This window comes from Carassius carassius, chromosome 42, assembly GCF_963082965.1.
Source record: "Carassius carassius chromosome 42, fCarCar2.1, whole genome shotgun sequence".
Taxonomy (NCBI): Eukaryota; Metazoa; Chordata; class Actinopteri; order Cypriniformes; family Cyprinidae; genus Carassius; species Carassius carassius.
The window spans coordinates 6,552,384-6,574,634 of record NC_081796.1 but is presented as its reverse complement, the minus strand read 5'-3'; the positions used below and the strand labels follow the sequence as shown (position 1 = coordinate 6,574,634).

Sequence of the window (22,251 nt, the reverse complement as noted above, 5' to 3'; positions counted from 1 at the left end):
TAATGGTAAGTCATGTTAATAAACAGTCTAAAAACATGAGAAGCATTATCAGTTGATGTTTAGATGGTTTCCAACTTTACCAATAGTCCAAATCAGAGCCCAAATGAAGAGTTAGTATTGTTTATACATTGTGTGTGTTAGCTGCTAAATTAACGCATGTGAATATACTGTATGTAGTACAATTAAATAAAGCGTATTAAATAAAGCTGTCAACAGGCATAGATCATTGTTAGTTCATGGTAACTAATGCATTAACCAACGTTAACTAATTACGTTGTTAATGTGAAGAGAAGCATTAGTATATGGATAAGTTAGCAAAGATAAATGAATGCTGAACAGGTGTGTTGTTAATTTTTAGTTCATTTTAACTGATGCATTATTGACATTATTAACTAGTTAATCTGTTAATGTGAAGAAATGCATTAGTAAATGTGTAAGTTAACATTAACAAAACATTAAGTAATCCTGAACAGTGGAGTTGTTCATTGTTAGTTCATGTTAACTAATGTATTAACTAATACATTAGTATATGAATTAGTTGCAAAATTAAAATGAAACTGTATTACAGAAATGATTAGATATGTATAATATGTTCAAGCAAAAACTGTGGCAAAATCATCATTCAAATGCTATTTTTCTTAATTGCATTAACACTCACAGTCAAGACACTTACGATTGCATTTTCATTCAATGTCCCGCAGTGAATGTAGCAAAATTCAATGTGCACATTGAAAATGCATTCCGAGCCGATCACGTCACCGCCCCCTCCCGCCATGTCAATCACTGCGTGGACAAGGCGGGGCTTGCAGAAGGTCAAGAGACACAAGACTCAAGAAGAGGATTCAAGTGAGAGAACATGGACAAGACAGTTGGTCAGTGTACGTTTTGATCATTTCGGTTTATGGCTTCAATATTTCATTCGCACTTGTGGGCGGAGCTGAAACGCTCCTTTTCACCTGATTGGTCGACAACCTCACACGCTTGCTGCTGCTGCTCTATGTGAATGTGAGTGTGAATTTGTAGATTTACCACAGCAAAACTAAAATGTGTTTAAGAGTATGACTGACCAAATCACACGGCTCGGTTTGCCTCCTCAAACTCAAACTTTTTTTGTTTCCCCCACTCTTCCTTGCAAAACAGCTCCAGATCGATCTCTTCTAATCATTCCAAAAGTTTCTTCGATTGGATTTAGGTCTGGGCTCACACTGTGTTCAAACCGCCAGTAACTCTGTCTCTGCATGTTACTTGTAATTAGTTTCTTGTGGATGTTCCTGTGATGTTATTGACAAAGATACTATGAATATTTAAAAAAATGTGATCAGAGATGATATAAAATATCATGATAGTTTGACTAGAAATTGGTTTTCTTGATGTAAAAGTAGTAATATTCTGCTGTTGGGGGGTGCTTTTATATAAACTGCAGAAGAACATTGAAATCGCACAATAAATTCTCTGTCCTGACTTGCCTGCATTCGATATGGTGATGTGAAGGACACAGTCTTCAGTTTGTTGTTCACAAAAGTCACTCAACATTTGCATAAAGTTAAACATTTGACAACTTTGTTGTATTGCTGGACACACCCACATCTGATCGCCAGTGGTCACTGTTTCTTGTACCATCTAAGTCTGCAGCTCTCCATTGAAAAAGATTTGAATCATGTCATTTTGTCTCTGGTAGTGTGAACGGGGCTTGACTCTGCAATTCCAAAATGTTCTTCTTCTTTTGAAGCCATTCCTTTGTTTACTTGAATGTCTTTGAGTGACAATGGGATGTAAATATGGAGCAGATAAAAATCAATAGAAATACAGCAGACATGTTTTATGTCAGTTTATTGGAACAGGTTTGTGAGCATGTTTAATGATAAATGGTGATGGTGATGATCAGTGGAAACACGAGCGAGTGTCAGTCCTCATGCAGCCTGACACAGGCACACACCGACTGCAGCAGTCTGGTGCTCACATGGAGAGCATGAGTTTTGAGCATAACTGTTCACTCGGCTGGCACACTGCATTTTTTCAAATAACTTCCACATAGCAAATCCTGACTTCTTTCGGTTAATATGAAGTACCCCTCACATTGTAATAGACATACTCTGCAGATGCTTAGAGACAATATCTCCTTTTTGACAATGTATTCGTAGAAGATCTGTTTTAAAACTGAAGTGTGTAATTTTGAGATTGAGTCTGGGACAGAAAAAAAAACACACACAAAAAAAACCTCAAAAAAATGATTTGCATGTTGGTCACACTACATGACTGTGATTTGGCGGTTGCAGTTTTTCAAATGTTTATGACATTTTAATGGAAATGGTTTAGGGCAATAGTACTACTACTACTACTACTACTACTAATGTGTTTTTCTTCATTATGATATCAGGACAGTTGTGAATATATAAATAGTTTCTTCATCCTAATATGCTGATTCGCTACACACACACACACACACACACATACACACCTACACACACACACAAAATTTATCAATGTTGTGCAGGGATTTTATTTATATATATATATATATATATATATATATATATATATATATATATATAAATGTATATGGCTTGGCAAGCGCTTTTGTTGACTTCCACAAAAGTATAAATTTATTTAAAGTGGAAAGAGTAATTAAATTAAGGAGCAATGACTTCAGGGTGCCTCAAGGCCAAAACAATAACAACAAGCCAACGCTAGAATGAGCTCTCCATCTTCGGTAAGCGCTGCCCTTTTAAAAGCGGCTAATCAGTAGATCCACCAATCAGACTCCACCGACGGCAGCCAATCCCTGCACATCATTTAGTTCACCTTTGTATGGGTGCAGCAATGCCTTAACAACCACCTACAAGTGGCTGGTGCCCCTATTGGCACACAAATTACACACTTCACCTTTTAAGCAGGTGTTTTGATGTGCTGTACTGTGCATGATAACTGTCACCTCACGCTCCGTCAGCTCGTTTTGATGTTCCCTTTCTGAGGATAAACGTGTTTGTTTGCTCTGGGCTTCAGTCCGTTTGACTGAGCCCCACTTAGCCAGCTTCATTTCCACCTCTCTTCCTCATTTCACTGGCCGCGCATCTGTCTGTCTGTAATGGTGAACGATGGTGTCCTTGGTGGGTGCTAGGGCCATTCATCTTCATAGAGAAGAGAGAGACTTCATCTGCTCTGCAGCAGCTGCCCCAGCCGTATTAAAATAGGTGTCAACAGAACAGTGTGTAATTGACTAATGCTGTTTCAATCTGATACCTGCTATCTGACTGGCCACCCGGACCACAGCCTTGTTTCCTGCCCCTTGTTTCCTTTCCTGCTCCTGCGAAGTTGGCCACTTGTAATTCCTATGATTTTTGCGTTTCTCTTTTTTATTTTTTTATATATATATATATATATGTGTGTGTGTATTTTATTTACAATGTATTTTATGTAAAAGTTATGTAATGTTTTTGATACGTTTATCTGTAATGTATTTTATTATGTAATTCCTTTTGCCATTACTTCTATAAAACACACGAATATAAGTTTCTTAAATTTTGAAGCAATCAGGATGGTGTATGCAATTTTGAAATGATCTATACATTATGTTATTATGTCCCAATGAAAATCATCAAAACACAATAGCAAATATTATTGAAGATTTATGAAAATGTATTGCATTTTCTTTTCTTTGAAACCCTGAAGGGTCTCTGAGACCCTTGGAAGATGTGTTATAAAAAAAATCATATTTTATTAATACGACTTCTCATTAGAAAAAGTGTTGGAATATCATCCTGATCCTGAAAGGTGTTTTTTTTATGTATTAAAATGGACAGTGTGGTCTCTAAGACTGCAGACAGAATAAGAAGAGAAGAGTTAACCCTTGTCAAAAAGAACACACTAGCATATTTTAAAAAAAGTACTGATTACAGATTTGAATTGCTTAAGTTTTAACTGCAAACAAATAGTATAGATATAAGTTTATATCAAATGCAATATTTTAACCCACTTAAGTAGAACTTAAGTCCATCATTATGTTCATAATTCATAATTACATCTGTTATCTTAGAAATATGTTTAAAATATACTTACAAAATTGGAAGCATTTATGGTAAATTAGGCTGTTTAGTCTTATTATAAAATATACTAGAATGTAGTTTATTTTATTTAATATATTAGTAATTACATATTATTGGGCTTTTAATAATTATTTGGGCTTTTAATAATATACAAGTATTATTACAATTTAAAATAATTGTTTTCTGTTTAAATATATATTAATATTATTCCTTTAATTGTTCAGAAATCATTCAAGATTTTAGAAATCTGATCAAGAAACTTTTCTTATTATTAACTTAATAAGCTTAGTTAATAGGCTTTTTTTTACATCATCCTTCAACTTAAGTAACAAACATGTGAGGGAGGACTGCCCAGAGAGGAATCCCCGCCCACTCCGACTGTTTGGAGCATGGTTGAGGGTGGTAGCACTCCCGTGTGGGCGGCGCCCTGATGACGGGGATGTCGCTTGGGAGGGGGAATGTGACGAGTGACGTCACCAGATGTTTCCCAACTGCGCTGTCTAGGCTCCGCCTTGCCCGCATTCTCCACCACTGTGACGGGAGGAGCACAAGACAGACACAGTGGGCGTGACGTCAGGCCTCGGAGAGGCTTTTATTAACAGAAGATCAAATAAAACAGGGGATAAAAGGTGGCCAAAGGGGAAGAGTGTCCAAAATAAACAGGGAATCTGGTGTCCTCGTAGTGCTGCGGGGTTCGTGTTCGGACTCGTCACAATATATGCTCTCTAAACACATTGTTATTTTGTAAATAAGTAAATTATAAATTTCAACTATAAAATAATAAGTTAATGTCAATTTATTTAATAGATTTGGGTATGATTACTGAAGGTTAAAGATTTATCTATCTAACACATTCATCCAAAGTGGGCCAGCAATATTTAAACAGCTAACAAGAAAACTAATAATGTTGTTCTTTGCATTTTATTCCCTGTTTATTGTATAACAAAGCTGGAACTATTCCATTAATATTTGTTTCCATTTAATGAGCAACCTTATCTTTAAAAAATCTTGTGTCAAAGACTTTTCTATCTTTAATCATTTCTTTGAGGTGTGGCCACACCCACCGGTGTTATATTGCATCAACCAAAACAATTTTATAATTTAGGGAAATAGTATAATTGTGTATAAATAGTGTAAACCCACTGAGAACAATACAATCAAGCTTAAAGCCCACTTTACCTGAATTCACCCATGGATGTCATTCCATAAAATATTTTGAATACAACTGCCTTTGTATTTGTAATAATAAAAGCTTCGTAATCATCGGGAAGAAGGAGGCGGGAACCGGCGGACAATCAAACAAAGACTTTAATAACAAAATAAACACAAAACAGCGCATCAGCCCCTCATGGACGACTGATGCGCACAAATAAAAACCAAAACATAAAATAAAGCCCAGGCCTGGTCCTCTTTCGTCCTTCACTGTCGTCGCTCCAGTTTTATATCCTTCCATCTCCTCTGTGGGACTCGAGACAGGTGGTGGGTCGAAGGTGTCGCTCATTTCCCAATCACTCCGCCGGCCTCGCTCGTTCCCACATCCCTCGGCTCCGCCCCACTTGTCACAGTATTTAATGGGAATTTAATTAATACAGGGTAAGTTCTTCATGGCATAAATTCGACAAGGTGTTGGAAACATTCCTCAGAGATTTTGAAACATATTGACGTGATAGTATTGCACAGTTGCTGCAGATTTGTCGGCTTCACCTCCATGATGTGAATCTCCTGTTCCACCACATCCCAAATCTGCTCTATTGGATTGCGATCTGGTGTCTGTGGAGGCCTTTTGAGTAAAGTGAACTCATTGTCATGTTCAAGAAACCAGTCTGAGATGATTTGAGCTTTGTGACATGGTGCATTATCCTGCTGGAAGTAGCCATAAGAAGATGGGAACTCTTTGGTCATAAAGCGATGGTGTTTAAACTATGCTCAATTGGTACTCTGGGGTCCAAAGTGTTTCTAGAAAATATCCCCCTCAACATTACACCACTACCAGCAGCAGCCTGAAACATTGAGACAAGGCAGGATGGATTCATGCTTTCATGTTCTTTACGCCAAATTCTGACTCTGAATGTCACAACTGAAATCAAGACTCATCAGACCAGGTAACGTTTTTCCAATCTTCTATTGTCCAATTTTGGTGAGCCTGTGCGAATTGTAGCTTGCATTATCTATTTTTAGCTGACAAGAGTGGCACCAAGTGTGGTCTTCTGCTGCTGTAGCCCATCTGCTTCAGGGTTCAACGTGTTGTGCATTCAGAGATGGTATTCTGCATACCTTGGTTGTAACAAGTGGTTGAGTTACTGTTGCCTTTCTATCATCTCTAACCAGTCTGCCATTTATCCTCCGACCTCTGACATCAACAAGGCATTTTGTCCAGACAACTGCTACTCACTGGATATTTTCTCTCTTTCTGACCATTCTCTGTAAACCCTAAAGATGGTTGTGTGTGAAAATCCCAGTTGATCTGCATTGTTTGAAATACATAGACCAGCCTGTCTGGCACCAAGTCCACGTTCAAAGTCACTTAATAATATATATATGTGTGTGTATATATATATATATATATATATATATATATATATATATGTATGTATATATATATATATATATGTGTGTTTAGAGCTGTTTTCACATGTAAATGGTGCTTGATCTGTGCATATTTCTCTTCTAATGAAGACGAGACCACTTTTTCCCAGGAGAAAGCAATTTTAGAGGACTTGTGTTTTAGCCGGAAGGAATGGTTTAAAGTAAAAAAGGCCTTAATGATGGATTTGTTTACAATAAACACAACTTTCTAACACCACCCATTCTAACACTACTCATTCACTGCAGATGATCCATTGGTGAGCAAGTCATGCAATGCTAAATTTCTACAAATATGTTTCAATGAAGAAACAAAACCATCTTGCAAATCTGTGATCAATCTTAAATTATTTGTTTTATTTCTTCAGGACAATCCTGATGTTACACCGAAACATTTATCCTAAAATCTAAAATCAGTGTATGCGGTTATAATTGTTTGACATTTCAATATATGCATTTATAGACTGATCGTTGACAATGTTCACACGTGTCGTTTATTCATCTTCAGTAATGACTATATTTTTCCCCATGGTTATAACAGGGCTGTCAGTCAATTAAAATGTTTAATCTAATTATATGATGTGGCGATTCATTAATATAATTAGTTGCAAATTAAATTGGGTTGTGAAAATATCGACAAGATTGAGTGTGCCATTATTGTGTAAAATTAGAAAAGAATCTAGTAGACGTTACAAAAAGTACCTTTAGAATGAAATATTTGATTTGATTCAGCATTAAAATGATTACACATAAACGTTTAGGCTACAACTAGCCTAACATAATGCAACATACATGCAAGAAGATAATTTTAGAAACATCTCAGACAGTATATTTTGTTTATTCAATGAAAGTCATTGTTAACTAAAACAGAATACTATAAGAGTAGATATAAACATCTCACACATTACTGAATGATAGACACAATTCACACAGCACTGACACACTCATACATACATACGTGGTTTTAAGGTACTGTATGTTTCCCTTTAAGAAAGAGAGTTGTTGTTGATGAATGGTTCTGCTGCAGTTTAAATAAATGTGACTGCTAAGTTTCAGTTGCAGTCCAGCCTCTGTGTATCTTTGCTAGCACTAAAGCTACAGTACTTGGTGACCCTAACGCAGAACAAATCCTTTATTTGTGATGTTGAAGAATGTGTATCTCTGAAGCTGCAAGAGTTTTAGGAGCAACAAGAGGCTCAGTTCACATTACAGGACATCACCACGGACGACATGAAATATTATAATGACGTCGCAGCCTTTGGTAACTTCATAGCCACGTGAGCGATTAGCATACTGGACATATTCTACACTGAAGGCATATTTTTTAAGGACATACAATTTATCAGAGACTGAAATAGCACTTTGTTTACTTTCACTGCCCAGCCTCATAGATTCATATCCATCAGAGATAATAGATCACATGCTAGAACTCCTTGGTAAGCATAAGCCATGATTTCTGTTTAAAGGATTAGTTCACTTCCAGAAAAAAAAAATGGCTGATAATTTCCTTACCCCAATGTCATCCAAGATGTTCATGTCTTTATTTCTTCAGTCGAAAAGAAATTAAGGTTTTTGAAGAAAACATTCCCAGATTTTTCTCCATATAATGGACTTCAGTTGTGGCCAACAAGCTGAAGGTCCAAATTGCAGATTCAATGCAGCTTAAAATGGCTCTACACGATCCCGGCCGAAGAATAGGGGTCTTATCTTGCGAAAAGTATCAAACAATTATATTAATTTAGTAACATATAAATATGTCTTAGTATAGGCTATATCTTTAGAGTTTTATAATTCATTATCTTCTTGTCAATCCACCGTTTCACATTTACAACTGCATGATTTCTAAGTAAAAATAAGTGCCATTTTGTTTTAACCAAAGAGCAGAAGGACTCATTGAAAAGGGCAAATTCATTCTCTGCCAGCAGGTAAAGCCATTTCCCTGGTAACTACAGTAAGCAAAGCAGCGCAGCACCTGACTTTGAAACTTGCAGCACTCATATTTAATCAGTTAAACCATAGCCTTTAGAAGTGAAAGCTATATCTCAATTTACATGTATATTTTGTTTGTTTTTTACTGGAGCACTACCCTAGTCTTCTCCTCCCATTTACATTTATGCATTTAGCAGATGCTTTTATCAAAACAACTTACAGTGCATTCAGGCTAACATTTTTTTTACCTAACATGTGTTCCCTGGGTGTTCCATTTCTACCAGTGGTCCGTGTTTCCTTACCGCCGTACTCGCTGTGCAGATAACAATAGCATCACTGGGTTGTAGGTTGTAATTTAAGGGGACAAATGGGTTGAAATTTGTATGTGCTAATTGTGTGAGAAGGATGCATTTCATACAAGATCTGGCAACTGGACAACTTTGGAATATGTTGTCATTATTATTCATATATATATATATAATGAGGTTTGGGCCACAGAGTATAGAAGCCCAGTATAGAAGTCAGTATAAGTTCTTTGTTTGGAATATACAAATTGCGGGAGTTTTACCAGAGGCAAATGTAGCAAACATAAAATACACCCAGTGGGATTTTTAATAGCGAGTCAATCATTCGTTTGTTATCTGGCTCAGCTCGGTGTTCATCTTCAGTTCTCTCTTCACAGCAGTTCAGTCAGTGTACTGTTTGAGTAAATGAATTACTCCAGGATATTGGTTCGTTTTAACTCAGAGAGAGTGTCAGCCACATTAAAAAAGTTAACAGCTTAAGTCATTGGATTAATACTTATATACTTATTGGAGACGCGAACCGTTTCAAACGATTCAATTCGATTTGGTGAACTGGTTCACGAAGATCCGGTTACATCGAGTGATTCGTTTGCAAACCGGATATCACTAAACTGCAGTGTTTTGAACTCGCTCACAACAGACCCAGAAGAGAAGACAATGCTGAATAAAGTCGTAGTTTTGGCTATTTTTGGACCAAAATGTATTTTCAATGCTTCAAAAAATTCTAACTGACCATCTGATGTCACATGGACTACTTTTGAAGATGTTTTTATTACCTTTCTGGACATGGACAGTATACCATGCACACACTTTCAATGGAGGGACAGAAAGCGCTCGGACTAAATCTAAAATATCTTAAACTGTGTTCCGAAGATGAACGGAGGTCTTACGGGTTTGGAACGATATGAGGGTGAGTCATTAATTACATCATTTTCATTTGTCGGTGAACTAACCCTTTAAGAAGTATTTTTAAAGGTATAACAAGTGTGCTTGTTTTTCACAGTAAAACTTAAAGTATGTAATTTTTGTGCCACTAGTGGCACTAATGTAATTGGAAAGATAATGACTGTTTCAAACAGGTTTCCAGAACACTGTCTGCCAAATGTACAGCCCCACCCAAGCTCATACTGTTGGTCGTTTCAGTTTTGATGGTCACATCTTAGTTAGGACACCAATTTTCACTATTAACTAACTGACAGTACTAACTACTAACCAACTATTAAGTACGACTTTTACTAGGGCTGGGCGATATGTCTAACAATATGATCATGTGCACCTAATCAGTAAATCCGGTAACATGATTATCACTAAATCGCCATCACCTGCTTTCAAATGGAGTGGCATTTAATAGACAGAGCCATAAATCACTGACAAGCTACGCAATATCGCGTTCATTATTCAAGATGAATCGCCTTCAATAATGATTGCGATATTGTGTAGATTGTCAGTGATCTACGGCTCTGTCTACCACTCCATTTGAAAGCAGGTGATGGCGATTTAGCCGTAATCACAGAACCAGATTTACTGACTAGGTGCGCATGATCATATCATTAGATATGTTTAGGTAAGGGATCTAAAATATGCAGAGTAAGGTATTAATATGTGATTTATAAGTACTCATAAACAGCCAATATGCTAGTAATGTGCATGCTAATAAGCAACTAGTTAATAAAAACTGGTCCTTAAAGTAAAGTGTCACCAGTTTGGGTTGACCGAAATATTTTGAAATCACCACAGATACAAAGTGTTTACACTTTTCAGGGGAGTCAGTCGATGGCTTACTCATAGCTGTCTCTACAAATTAAGCTGTAATAGGAGAAGATACTGAAAATCGACTCATTGACTCCACAGAGACTTAATGAACAGACAGAAACATTCTGCGCCGACTAGGGAAGCTGCAGAAAGCCACCCAGAGCTTCATTTCCTGTTGTGATGCACCTTTTGTTTGTAATATCATCCTGGAAACTGGATCTGGATCTGTCGGCCGTTAGATGCAAGAGTGATGGGCTGTGTGCTGTGTGCTGCTGTTCTATGTTTAGAAGCACTTTCAAAGGCCCTCCTGCTGGTTTAGACAGTCACAAAAATAGATCCCCACCACAGCGTTATTGTTTCTCTACTCCCAGGCCAATTTGAGGTAGAGCTGTTTGTTAATGCTTGTATATTCTTCTAAAAAAGAGCGTAAAAGTTGTCAAACAAACAATGTAAAAACTAATTAAAGCAACCTGCTATGAGGATAATAAGCATGTCAAGTCACCTTTATTTACATAACGCTTTTAACAATACAGATTGTGTCAAAGCAACTGTACAGCATTTATTAGGAAATAGTGTGTCAATAATAAATAATAATAAATTAATTAATAATAAATGGAGGGATAGTTAATGAAATCTAGGGCATTTCAATTTGGAAGGTTTGCTTTGCTTAAAACAAACTCTGGTGTGATTGCTCTGTTATTATGGTTAATTTGAATAAGTGTCAGCGCTGCCTCCTGAACCTTGGTGTACACCAAACAAGCAGCCTTTTCAAGGGGTCCTATCATGCCTTTTTTTTAAACAAGATATAAAATAAGTCTCTGCTGTCCCCATAATGTGTATGTGAAGTTTTAGCTCAAAATCCCCCACAGATAATTATTTTATAGCTTGTTGAATTTGCCAGGTTTAGGATATGAGCAATTCAAAGTTTGTCCCTTTAAATGCAAATAAGCTGGTGCTCCTGCCTTCCTTTTCAGAAGAGGGTGGAGCTTCAAGAGCTCATGCTCCTGTAAAACAGGACTATATCACGTAATCTAAATATATTCCTCAGTAAATGCACATTTATGAATTACACAGACGGGAATCACGGCGTAATAAAAATAGCGGCATAGCTGGTCTCATTGTGCCTTCACATGCTCATAATCACATTATGAGCTCTACAAATTCAAGCGGTAGACTTCACATTGCTTTCATATGCAATTTTTAATTTTTAAAGCACGTGAAGGCAGCATTGGTGAAAAATAGTAGCTTTAGCAACATTAGCCTTACAGAGAGCCAAGAAGCTCTCAACCTCTCCATCAGTCAGAGCATCATCCCCACCTGCTTCAAGACCACAAAGACCACAAATATTTTCCCTTTTCCCAAGAAAAGCCCCCGACCTGCTTGAACTACTACAGGCCAGTAGCACTCTCTTCGATCATTATGAAGTGTTTTGAGAGAGTGGTGCTGACTCGCATTCAGAGCAGTATGATGGACATATTGGATCCACTGCAGTACGCATATCGGCCCAACACCCAAAAATGGATTGTACTTGGACTACACACTTTGTGACTGGCTCCTAGACTTCGTGACTGGCAGACCACAGTCTGTTAGGATTGGAAATAGGACCTCAGACACTGTCATAACAAACTTTGGCACCCCACAAGGCTGTGTTCTCAGTCCCATCCTCTACACACTGTTCACACATGACTGTGTAGCCTCCCACATGGACAATATCATACTGAAGATCTCTGATGACACCGTAGTGATAGGATGGATCACTGGTGGGGATCAAGTGGCCTACAGGATGGAGGTGGCCAGTCTTGTGACATGGTGTGAGGACAACAATCTTACCCTCAACACAGACAAGACAAAACAGATGATATTGGACTTGAAGAAAAAGAGAACTCACCAGCCACTTTTTATCGGAGAGCTTGAAGTGGAGAAGGTGAGCAGCTTTAAATACCTGGCGGTCCATCACTGTGTGCATACAATGAGGAACTGCAAACGTCTGCAGAGAGTGGTGGAGATTGCTGAGAAGATCATCAGGACTCAACTCTCCTTTCTGCAGGCCATTTATCACAGCAGAGTCCACATAAGAGCTGCATCCATCATTAAAGACCCCGCCCAGCCCCAACAAAGACTGTTTCCTTTCGAGGGAACTCCGAACTGCGTCCTCTAGGGGTCGCTTTGGGGAACACTTGGTCAATCAAATGTTCTTTCTAACTTTCTTACGCTTATTAAAAGTAAACAATGTGAAGGTGTTGTGCTACTGAAATCATCATGTGTCCTCCCAGCAGCTTAGATCTGCCAGTCTCTGTGTCAGCGATGTGTCTGTCTGGCTTTAATTAGGATAGAATGTTCTCAGCTCAAGCTCTCACCTGCTCAATGCCCGCTGTCAGCTACATGAGAACTATCAGAACTATCAGAAGAACCTGTCCTTTCCTCTCAGCATAGGCCAGAGTTTTCCGCGGCCTTCCGGATCCCCACCTACACCTACACCTGCCATAGCTGGGGTTTGCGGGGCCCCGGTGCAGGTTGTACCAGTGGGCCCTGTTTGAAATTGTTTCATTTGTATGTTTATTCTATTTATTTATTTGTGCTATTTGCACAATGTTTAAGTTTTTTCAAGTTTGTAGGTATCCAGGTATAGAAACCGAAAAATTTAATGTAAAATAGCACGGTATAGTCTTCACTGTAAAAATGTAATATACAATCAAACCAAAATTTATTTGGACACCTTCAACATTTCTCTCATTATTTATTTGCTATAATTTAGAAAATGGTAATAAAATATTGCAAGAACTCGGAGTTAAACTGTCAGAACAAGTTCATCTATAACATTTATATAAAAAAAATATATTATAACATTTATAACATTTATTTTACATGTTTAATTAGGGTGAGTTAAACAATATCTAATATTTATCTAGCAAATACACATTTTTGATCAAAAGTAACAGTAAAGACCTTTATATTGTTAAAAATATATATTCTTACTTCAAATGAATCCTTTTTTTTACTTTCTATTCATCATAAAATCATGAAAAAAATTACAGTTGTCTTAAAAATATTAAGCAGCACAACTGTTTTCAACATAAATAATAATATAAAATGTTTCTTGAGCAGCAAATCAGCAAGAACAATTTCTGGATGATCATGTGATTGATGAAATGGATGCTGAAAATTCAGCTTTGCATTTCAGACGTTTTATATATATATATATATATATATATATATATATATATATATATATATATATATATATATATATATATATATATATATATATATATATATATATATATTACATCTTATCTAAACAACATTACATATTTAAAAAATATTTCACAGTATAATTAACTTACCAGCCCTAAACTTTTGAATTTGTAATTACAGGGACAAACATAGCTAGAAATAAAATATGATATTTTAAGCTCTCACTGTTCATAATCAACAACAACAAAAGTATCTCACTCCACATAACCTCCTTCTGTTTACTGCATACTGAGTGTACTTTCTATTCTATTCTATTCTATTCTATTCTATTCTATTCTTAAAAAAAAATTAAATAAAAATAAATAAATAAATAAAACACCATAGCTACATGTACTGCACTTGTCTTGGCACTTGTATACAGTTGTTGTTCTCTCATTGGTCTGATTACTTCTATTGTTCTTATTTGTAAGTCATTTTGGATAAAAACATCTGCTAAATGATTAAATGTAAATCAACCCTCTACGGACACCTTGGCAATTAAATCGCCATTGGCTAGTAAATATTTTACTTTACTTGCCAGACTGATAAAAAAAAAAAAAAAAAAATTATATATATATATATATATAATATTTGTAAAATGGTGCAGTTTTTTTAACACACTTTTAACATCAGTCAGTCAAGCTTTATAATAATCAAGTATTATTTAATATAACTTAAGTAATTAGAAGTAAATTTGATAACCATGTTTGAATGCATATTAGTCATTTTAACTGAACATTTTAACTGGAGAGGTGGTTGTTTTTTCTGTCATTAAATGTTTCTGACAAAAAAACAAAATGGGAAAAAACTAACAAAAATACTGATAGGATAATAATGATATGAATTCTAATAATAAGAACTATAAAACACACTAAGGATTAGTAAGGATTAATGAGCTGCTGGATTCATGAATATTAATCAGGTTTTGTGCGTTCGCTTGAACCGATTTGCTGAAATCAAAACAGGGACGATAATAGGTGAGCGCCAGCCAATGGGATTGCCGTTTGCGCATTAACTCCACCCACTACCGGAAAACCTGGCAGTTCTTAAAAACTGAAGACTTCCATAGGAACGCTTTTATTTTTACAGGAAAATAGAACAAAGAATATTGTTTAAATGTAGCACGTCAATTCTCTCTCTCTCTCTCTCTCTCATTCTTTTTCTATCTCTCTGTGTGAGTGTGTGTGTGTGTGTGTGTGAGAGAGAAAGTGAAGGTGATTTGTGCTCCTTCACACTAGAGTTTACGGTACATCAAATACAGGTGCGCTGCGTATCCATTGAGATGAATTGAGAAATATCAAAGATCGCTTGACGGAGAGTGAAACTCTAGCCCTCGGTCAGAGTCAGTGTTTGCGAGTGAAAATATATCTGTGCTAAACTTATACTTAGCCTCCAATTAACACACTGGCGAGTAAAATCTGATAATTTATTAGCCATTGGCTAATATTAGACATCATTTAGTCGCCAGAATGAAGATTTAGTCGCATATGCGAGTGATTTACTCGCAATGTACAGTAGAGGGTTGTAAATGTTAAATGTAAATTTGTACTTTGTACTTAACACAGATTTTACTGGACTATTTTAATTAATGAGTCTATCTATATGTTTGGTTGACTGTATATTATTCTGATAATGAACAGGCTGCAACGTTTGAAATTCTGTATAGCAGAAAATACTTTTATTTTGGGATCCGTTTTCTGTCATCTTGGTTTCCTTTCCGTGAACTTGTTTGTTGAGCACAGTATCATACAAAAACGAACCAAACACAGCAGCATATCGACTAAGTCTTTTCCCTTTGTTTTGTTAATCTGTTAATTATTTAAATCAAATATATTTCACATACTCATTCTTTTTATATATAGACTATAATTTAATTAAAAAACAGATTTAGTTATTTTAGTTAAACTTCATTTCTGGTGCTTGTCCGCGCTCTCCACCGCATACTTTTTCTCCTCCAGCCCTGCAGCTCTCTCAGTTAGTGTTTGTGGCACCATTCCCGGTCTTTCTTCAGTTACTCGTGCTATTTCTTGATGTTGATGCCTTTTTGTCATTTTCTCTGCTGAACTGAAAAAAAAAACGGTCTCCGTGTTACAGATGTAGAATCTGTCTCTGCAGTCATCTCAACCATGGAATTCCAGCAGCAGGAAATAGACACAATTGTTTACCCGGGGAACTTTTTCTCTGGTGCCAATTTGTTTACTTAATTTTGGGTTTAAAATATGTTGTAACTTGCATTACCGAGGTTGTAACTAGTATCATATTATCCAAATTGTATTAGTAATGTGTTATATTACTGCGTTACAGGAAAGAGTAATATACTACTGTAATGTCATTACTTTTGTAACACGTTACTCCCAACACTGTAGCTGTGAGCCCATATAATGCTCTCTGGCCATTCTCCTGTGGCTATCTGTTTTTAAAAACTGATCCTATAAAAGCATGAAAGACTGAAATAGAGCCCCTTTCTCTCTAAAGATGGATTTGTGTAAGTGTTCTATCATTCCATGCTTCATTAAAGCTGATGTTGCTGCTGTTCTGCTCAAATATGAAGGCTTTGGTCCTTCATTGCTTGTTAAGTGTGCGCTGGAGTGGATCGGTATTGAGCTGGGGTCAACATGTCTACTTTGGACCCTGGACTGGAGTCATGAAACATGCACTCAGGCCTGAAATACTGAGGATTATGATTACTATTTTTGAATTCAGGAAATGAGCCTGTCTTTAATTAAGATTAATTATTCATTGGCACATGAGAGGAGATCTGTGCCAAAACTGTCCCTGTTTGTATATTATATATCAGAGGACTGTTTAAATCCGTTCAGTCAAACTCACACTTTTCTTATACTGAACCTGCTGAAAGCAGAACTGCAGCTCTAGAGTTGGCAGCCGAGCCTCCCCAGTGGCTCTTTGCTATTAGTAGAAAGTTAGTCCTATGTCTTGACACAGAAGAAGCTGTGCAGATCACAGAATTAAGCAGAGAATTTTTCTCTCTGTTCCAAAACCTATGAACTGCCTTACTTTGTATTGCCTACAGAGGTAGCTACTAAAGCATCTTAATTGAAAACAACACTGTAGCTGCGTCTGAAATTGCATAATGCCAGTGGGTAATATATTTGATTTGAAACTTACTTTGTGACTGTTGAAAAATAATGTTCTAGTAGAAATATCACTAGTAGGACCTATCTTAAGTACTGATACTACATGGTACTACATGGTTTAAAACTGTTTTTTATTATTATTTTTTTTTCTATTGTAATAGTGCAAAACTGTCATATTTTGTATATGCAGCATAACCTTTTTTTGAGTGTAAATGGGAGAAAAATAAGTATTTCATGCATAACTGTCGGCTAAGGCCACTGCTTCCATAGTGTCCATCAACTTCTTGTTTTACAGTATTAATATATTTTAGAAGAATAAAAAAAAATCCAAAAATGAAAAAAAAACTGCTTTTCCCAGGTGTATTTTTCTTGCTTCCTGAAAGTTTTTATATTTCCATCCTCTCTCTTTTCATCCACAGTGTTTGCCTATCCCAGGTCATGGATTTGTGCTCGACAAGTATAAATGTCACTGCAGAAACGGCTTTTATCATCCAAGCAGAGTTGCAGTCAGTGGCTTTAAAAGTAAGTTGTATGTTAAAATGTTATTGATCAATGTATGTGCATTGTTTTTTAATAGAACTTGCCATTTCATGCAATCTTCAATAAATTTCATATAGCAGTTTATTATTTATTATTTATTAAACACTGCATACTATAGGGCCATTTCTAACTATTGGCAGATCAGGCAGATGACCTTTGCATTATCAAGGGCCTCCATAACTTTATCACAGAATTACATTGGTAATGGCATTTGTTTCATGTTTACATTAGGCACTCCCCACCAGGTACAATATTCTGATTGCTTGCATCTTGTTTTTAAGCCCATAAATAATAATGTGTTTAAATACATTTATAATTTAATGTGCTCATATTAATATATTTTTAAAAACCATCATAACATCGGTGGTTGGTTTTCATTGCATAAATTAATGCATTCTCTATTTTTAAAAAAATCTAATTTGAAGAGTTCTAAAGTAATGTGGTGTCTTCACTGAATCTCACGCACACGTTTAGTCACCAGCCGCGGTGCTACCATTGGGCCCGGGTGGGCCTGGGCCCACCCATTTTAGGTCCGGGCCCACCCATTTTTGGCCCAGGCCTATGAGTAGGGAGTGATTTTCATTCTAGTGGTTCATCCAATAAGTAGCCCGAGGAAAGCTTTTAGTGAAAGCTTCTCAGCCAATCAGCGGCTTCTACCCCACGTGTTGCCTCTGCATCGTCACCAGCAAGTGATCCAATGAAATGAATGACATTGGTGGACGTCATTCATTCAAGACAGACACAGACAGTTTTGCTAATAAGAAACATAAAACAAAACAAAGCAGCTTATTTTATTTTAAATTCAGCAAATTGTCTGCTTCAGCACTCAGCTGAGGACAGCGATAGATGGTTGGTGTCCTCAGTGCCTCAGAAAAGTGCTAGAACGGAGATGAAGGCTTTTTTTATGGCGGGGGGGGGGGTATTTTAACTGGCCCATCCAGTTTTCTGGAGGCCCACCTACAATTAAAATACTGGCGCCGCTAGTGTTAGTCACTCTGTAGCTGCATGCACGCACACACACACACACACTCTCACACACACACACACACACACAGACATTCAGCAACACAAACTTATCCCGTTTCCCTACAATTAACTAAAGCTATCAACTAAATAGCTTAATTGCTCTAGAGCAACATTTTCTTTCTCCGCAAGGAACTGGTAACAATTTTTTTCTTGAGAAATTAAAGGCACTGCTTTACTATTAATAGAGAAAGTCAGACAAAACTGGTAATTCATACTTACAGTACATAGTCTCTCTCTCTCTCTCTCTCTCTCTCTCTCTCTCTAAGTAACACACTTAGCAAATTTTCAGGCAACCCAGTTGTGTTCTTCTGCGGCCAAATTAAACCTTGTTGTAGCCAATGTTGTTGCGGATCACTCGGAGACAGAGGAGTAACAGATGAAAGATGTAGTTTATTAAATGGACACAAGCAGAGGAGCGGGAAGTAAGGAGTGGATGGGTGCTGGGATCTGTGCCGGGAAGGAGGGTACCACACACACGCACCGTGGGGTCTTTGGGAGGATCTTGGAGGTAATCCTTGGAGAGAAGACGGAAGAAGAGACTTCGGAGGTTATCCTTGGAGAGAAGGTAAAGAGGAGTTAGTCCTAATAGTTAGCGCAGAAATGATCTTGTCGCGAACGTGACCGGACAATGACTGAGTGCGTGTGTGTGGCTTTTGTGGTGGTGAGGTGGATGAAGGTGATGCGGATCAGGTGGTGGTGATTAGTACTCAGGTGAGGGTGTGCGTCGTGATTGTGTGGAGGAGGAACCTGGCGTGTTTGTGACAGTACCCCCCTCCCCAGGGCCCGCTCCTGAGGGCCGGGGACCCCGACGTCGTGGTGGGCGTCCTCTACCCCTGGGAGCTGGTCGGTTGGGGTGTCTTGGAAGGTATCCAGCAAGGAGGGGTCCAAGATGTCGTTGCGTGGGACCCAGGAGCGTTCCTCTGGACCGTAGCCTTCCCAGTCCACTAGATACTCAAGCTGCCCACCACGCCGCCGGGAGTCCAGGATGTCCTTGACCGAGTAGGCTGCGCCGTCATCTAGGAGGAGAGGAGGGGGGGCTTCCGTCTCGCCAGGTTCTGTGGAGGGAAGAACAGAAGGATGGTGAGGTTTCAGGAGTGAGACATGGAATGTGGGGTGAATCCGGTACTCGGGAGGAAGTTGCAGTTTGTAGGTGACCGGATTGATCTGCTGAGTGATAGTGAACGGGCCAATGAATCTGGAACTAAGCTTGTGGCAGGGTAGACGCAGGCGGATGTCCCGGGTAGACAGCCAGACCTTCTGACCGGGTTGGTACTGGGGGGCCTCGGAACGGCGAAGGTCGGCTGCCGTCCTGCGTCTACGGAGCGCCCGTAGAAGTTGGTGATGGGCCGTGTCCCAGACCCTCTCGCTCTCCCGGAACCAATAGTCAACCGCGGGAACGTCAGAGGGCTCTCCAGACCAGGGAAACAGGGGTGGCTGGTAGCCGAGTACGCACTGGAAGGGTGTGAGTACGGTGGTGGGTTGACAGAGGGAGTTCTGTGCGTACTCGGCCCACCCCAGGAATTGGTTCCAGGAGTTCTGGTGGCCGTGACAGAAGGTACGGAAGAAGCGTCCGATCTCCTGAACCTTCTTTTCCGTCTGCCCGTTGGACTGCGGGTGGTAGCCGGAGGACAGGCTGATGGCCACACCTAGGAGGGAGTGAAATGCTTTCCATACCCGGGAGATGAATTGGGGGCCCCGATCCGACACTATGTCCTCTGGGATGCCGAAGTACCTGAAGACATGGTTAAACATCAGTTCTGCCATTTCCATGGCAGTGGGGAGACCCTTCAGAGGAAGAAGACGACATGCTTTAGAAAATCTATCCACAACAATCAGAATACATGTGTTATTGTCAGAGGGAGGAAGGTCGGTCATGAAATCCACTCCCAGGTGTGACCACGGGCGGTTGGGGACGGGCAGAGGATGGAGTTTGCCAGATGGTAGATGGCGAGGACTCTTGGACATGGCGCAGCTGTTACATCCACTCACGTACCTTCTGACATCCGAGGCCATGTTGGGCCACCAGAAGCGTTCCCGTAGCAACGAGAGGGTTTCATTGACCCCCGGGTGACCAGTGCCAAGTGATGTATGGGTGGCGTGGATGAGAGGAGTGCGACGTGTCCTGGGGATGTACTGGTGCCCTGGTGGGCAACCCGGCGGAGCGTTGGCAGGAGTTTCGGCTGGAGGTAGAGTTTCGGCAGACCAAGTGATAGGGGCAACAATAACTTTGTCTGGGAAGATGGGTTCGGGGTTCTCAGACCTCTCTTCGGGTGAGTAACATCTGGACAGAGCATCGGCCTTGACTTTCTTTGCCCCAGGGCGGTACGTGATGGAGAACTGGAAGCGGGTGAAGAATAGCGCCCAGCGAGCTTGTCTGGGGTTGAGTCTCTTGGCTGCCCTAAGGTATTCCAGGTTTTTATGGTCAGTGAGAACTTGAAAGGGGTGTTTGGCTCCCTCCAGCCAATGTCTCCACTCCTCCAGGGCAAGCTTGATGGCAAGTAGCTCCCTGTTGCCAATGTCGTAGTTCACCTCCGCCGGGTTGAGCTTCCTGGAGAAGAAGGCACATGGATGGAGGCGGCTGGGCGTCCCCTGCTGCTGAGACAGGACCGCACCCACTCCGGTGGTAGAGGCGTCCACCTCCACGACGATTGGTAAATCTGGGTTAGGATGCACGAGGAGTGGGGCGGTCTTAAAGGCCAGCTTCAGGGCCTGGAAGGCTTCGGTGGCGGCTGGAGTCCAAGACAGGGACTTGGGCTTCTGACGAAGGAGGTTGGTTAGAGGACTGGTGATGGTACTAAAGTTCTGAATGAATCGTCTGTAGAAGTTTGCAAAGCCCAGGAATCGCTGTAGTTCCTTGATGGTGGTAGGAACGGGCCAATCCCGGACGGCGCTTACCTTCCCCTCGTCCATCCGGATGCCACAAGGAGTGGGGCGGTCGTAAAGGCCAGCTTCAGGGCCTGGAAGGCTTCGGTGGCAGCTGGAGTCCAAGACAGGGACTTGGGCTTCTGACGAAGGAGATTGGTTAGAGGACTGGTGATGGTACTAAAGTTCTGAATGAATCGTCTGTAGAAGTTTGCGAAGCCCAGGAATCGCTGTAGTTCCTTGATGGTGGTAGGAACGGGCCAATCCCGGACGGCGCTTACCTTCCCCTCGTCCATCCGGATGCCACTGCGGTCGATGGTATAGCCAAGGAACTGCACTGAGGGCTGATGGAATGAGCACTTCTCTGCTTTTAGGTAGAGCTGGAAGTCCCTCAGGCGTTGCAGGACCTCCGCAACGTGGCGTCAATGTTCGGCCTGGCTCCGGGAATATATCAGGATGTCATCGATATACACTAGGACGAATTGATGGAGGAAATCCCGGAGCACCTCATGCATGAAATCCTGCAATACGGAGGGGGCGTTTACTAGCCCATACAGCATCACGCAGTACTCGTAGTGGCCAGTAGGGGTGATGAAGGCGGTCTTCCACTCGTCCCCCTCACATATCCGGATGAGGTTATACGCGCTGCGGAGGTCCAACTTGGAGAATACAGTGGCACCACGGAGATGTTCTAGGGCCGCTGGGACGAGGGGAAGAGGATAGCGAAACTTCTGAGTAATTTTATTCAGGGCTCTGTAGTCGATACATGGCCGCAAACCTCCATCCTTCTTGGCCACGAAGAAGAAACTCGAAGCAGCAGGGGAGGTAGATGGGCGGATGTATCCTTGAGCCAGCGCCTCCCTGATGTAATCCTCCATGGCC

At 39.7% G+C, this 22,251-nt stretch overlaps 1 protein-coding gene across 1 annotated transcript in view; it reads left to right on the top strand.

The window, feature by feature from the left end:
- Positions 1-22,251, top strand: part of LOC132124024 (probable G-protein coupled receptor 158) — a 164,901-nt gene that overhangs the window by 47,413 nt on the left and 95,237 nt on the right. Inside the window, exon 3 of the mRNA XM_059534757.1 lies at positions 17,361-17,463. Coding sequence (XP_059390740.1) covers positions 17,361-17,463 — 103 coding nt within the window. The remainder of the gene's footprint in view (positions 1-17,360; positions 17,464-22,251) is intronic.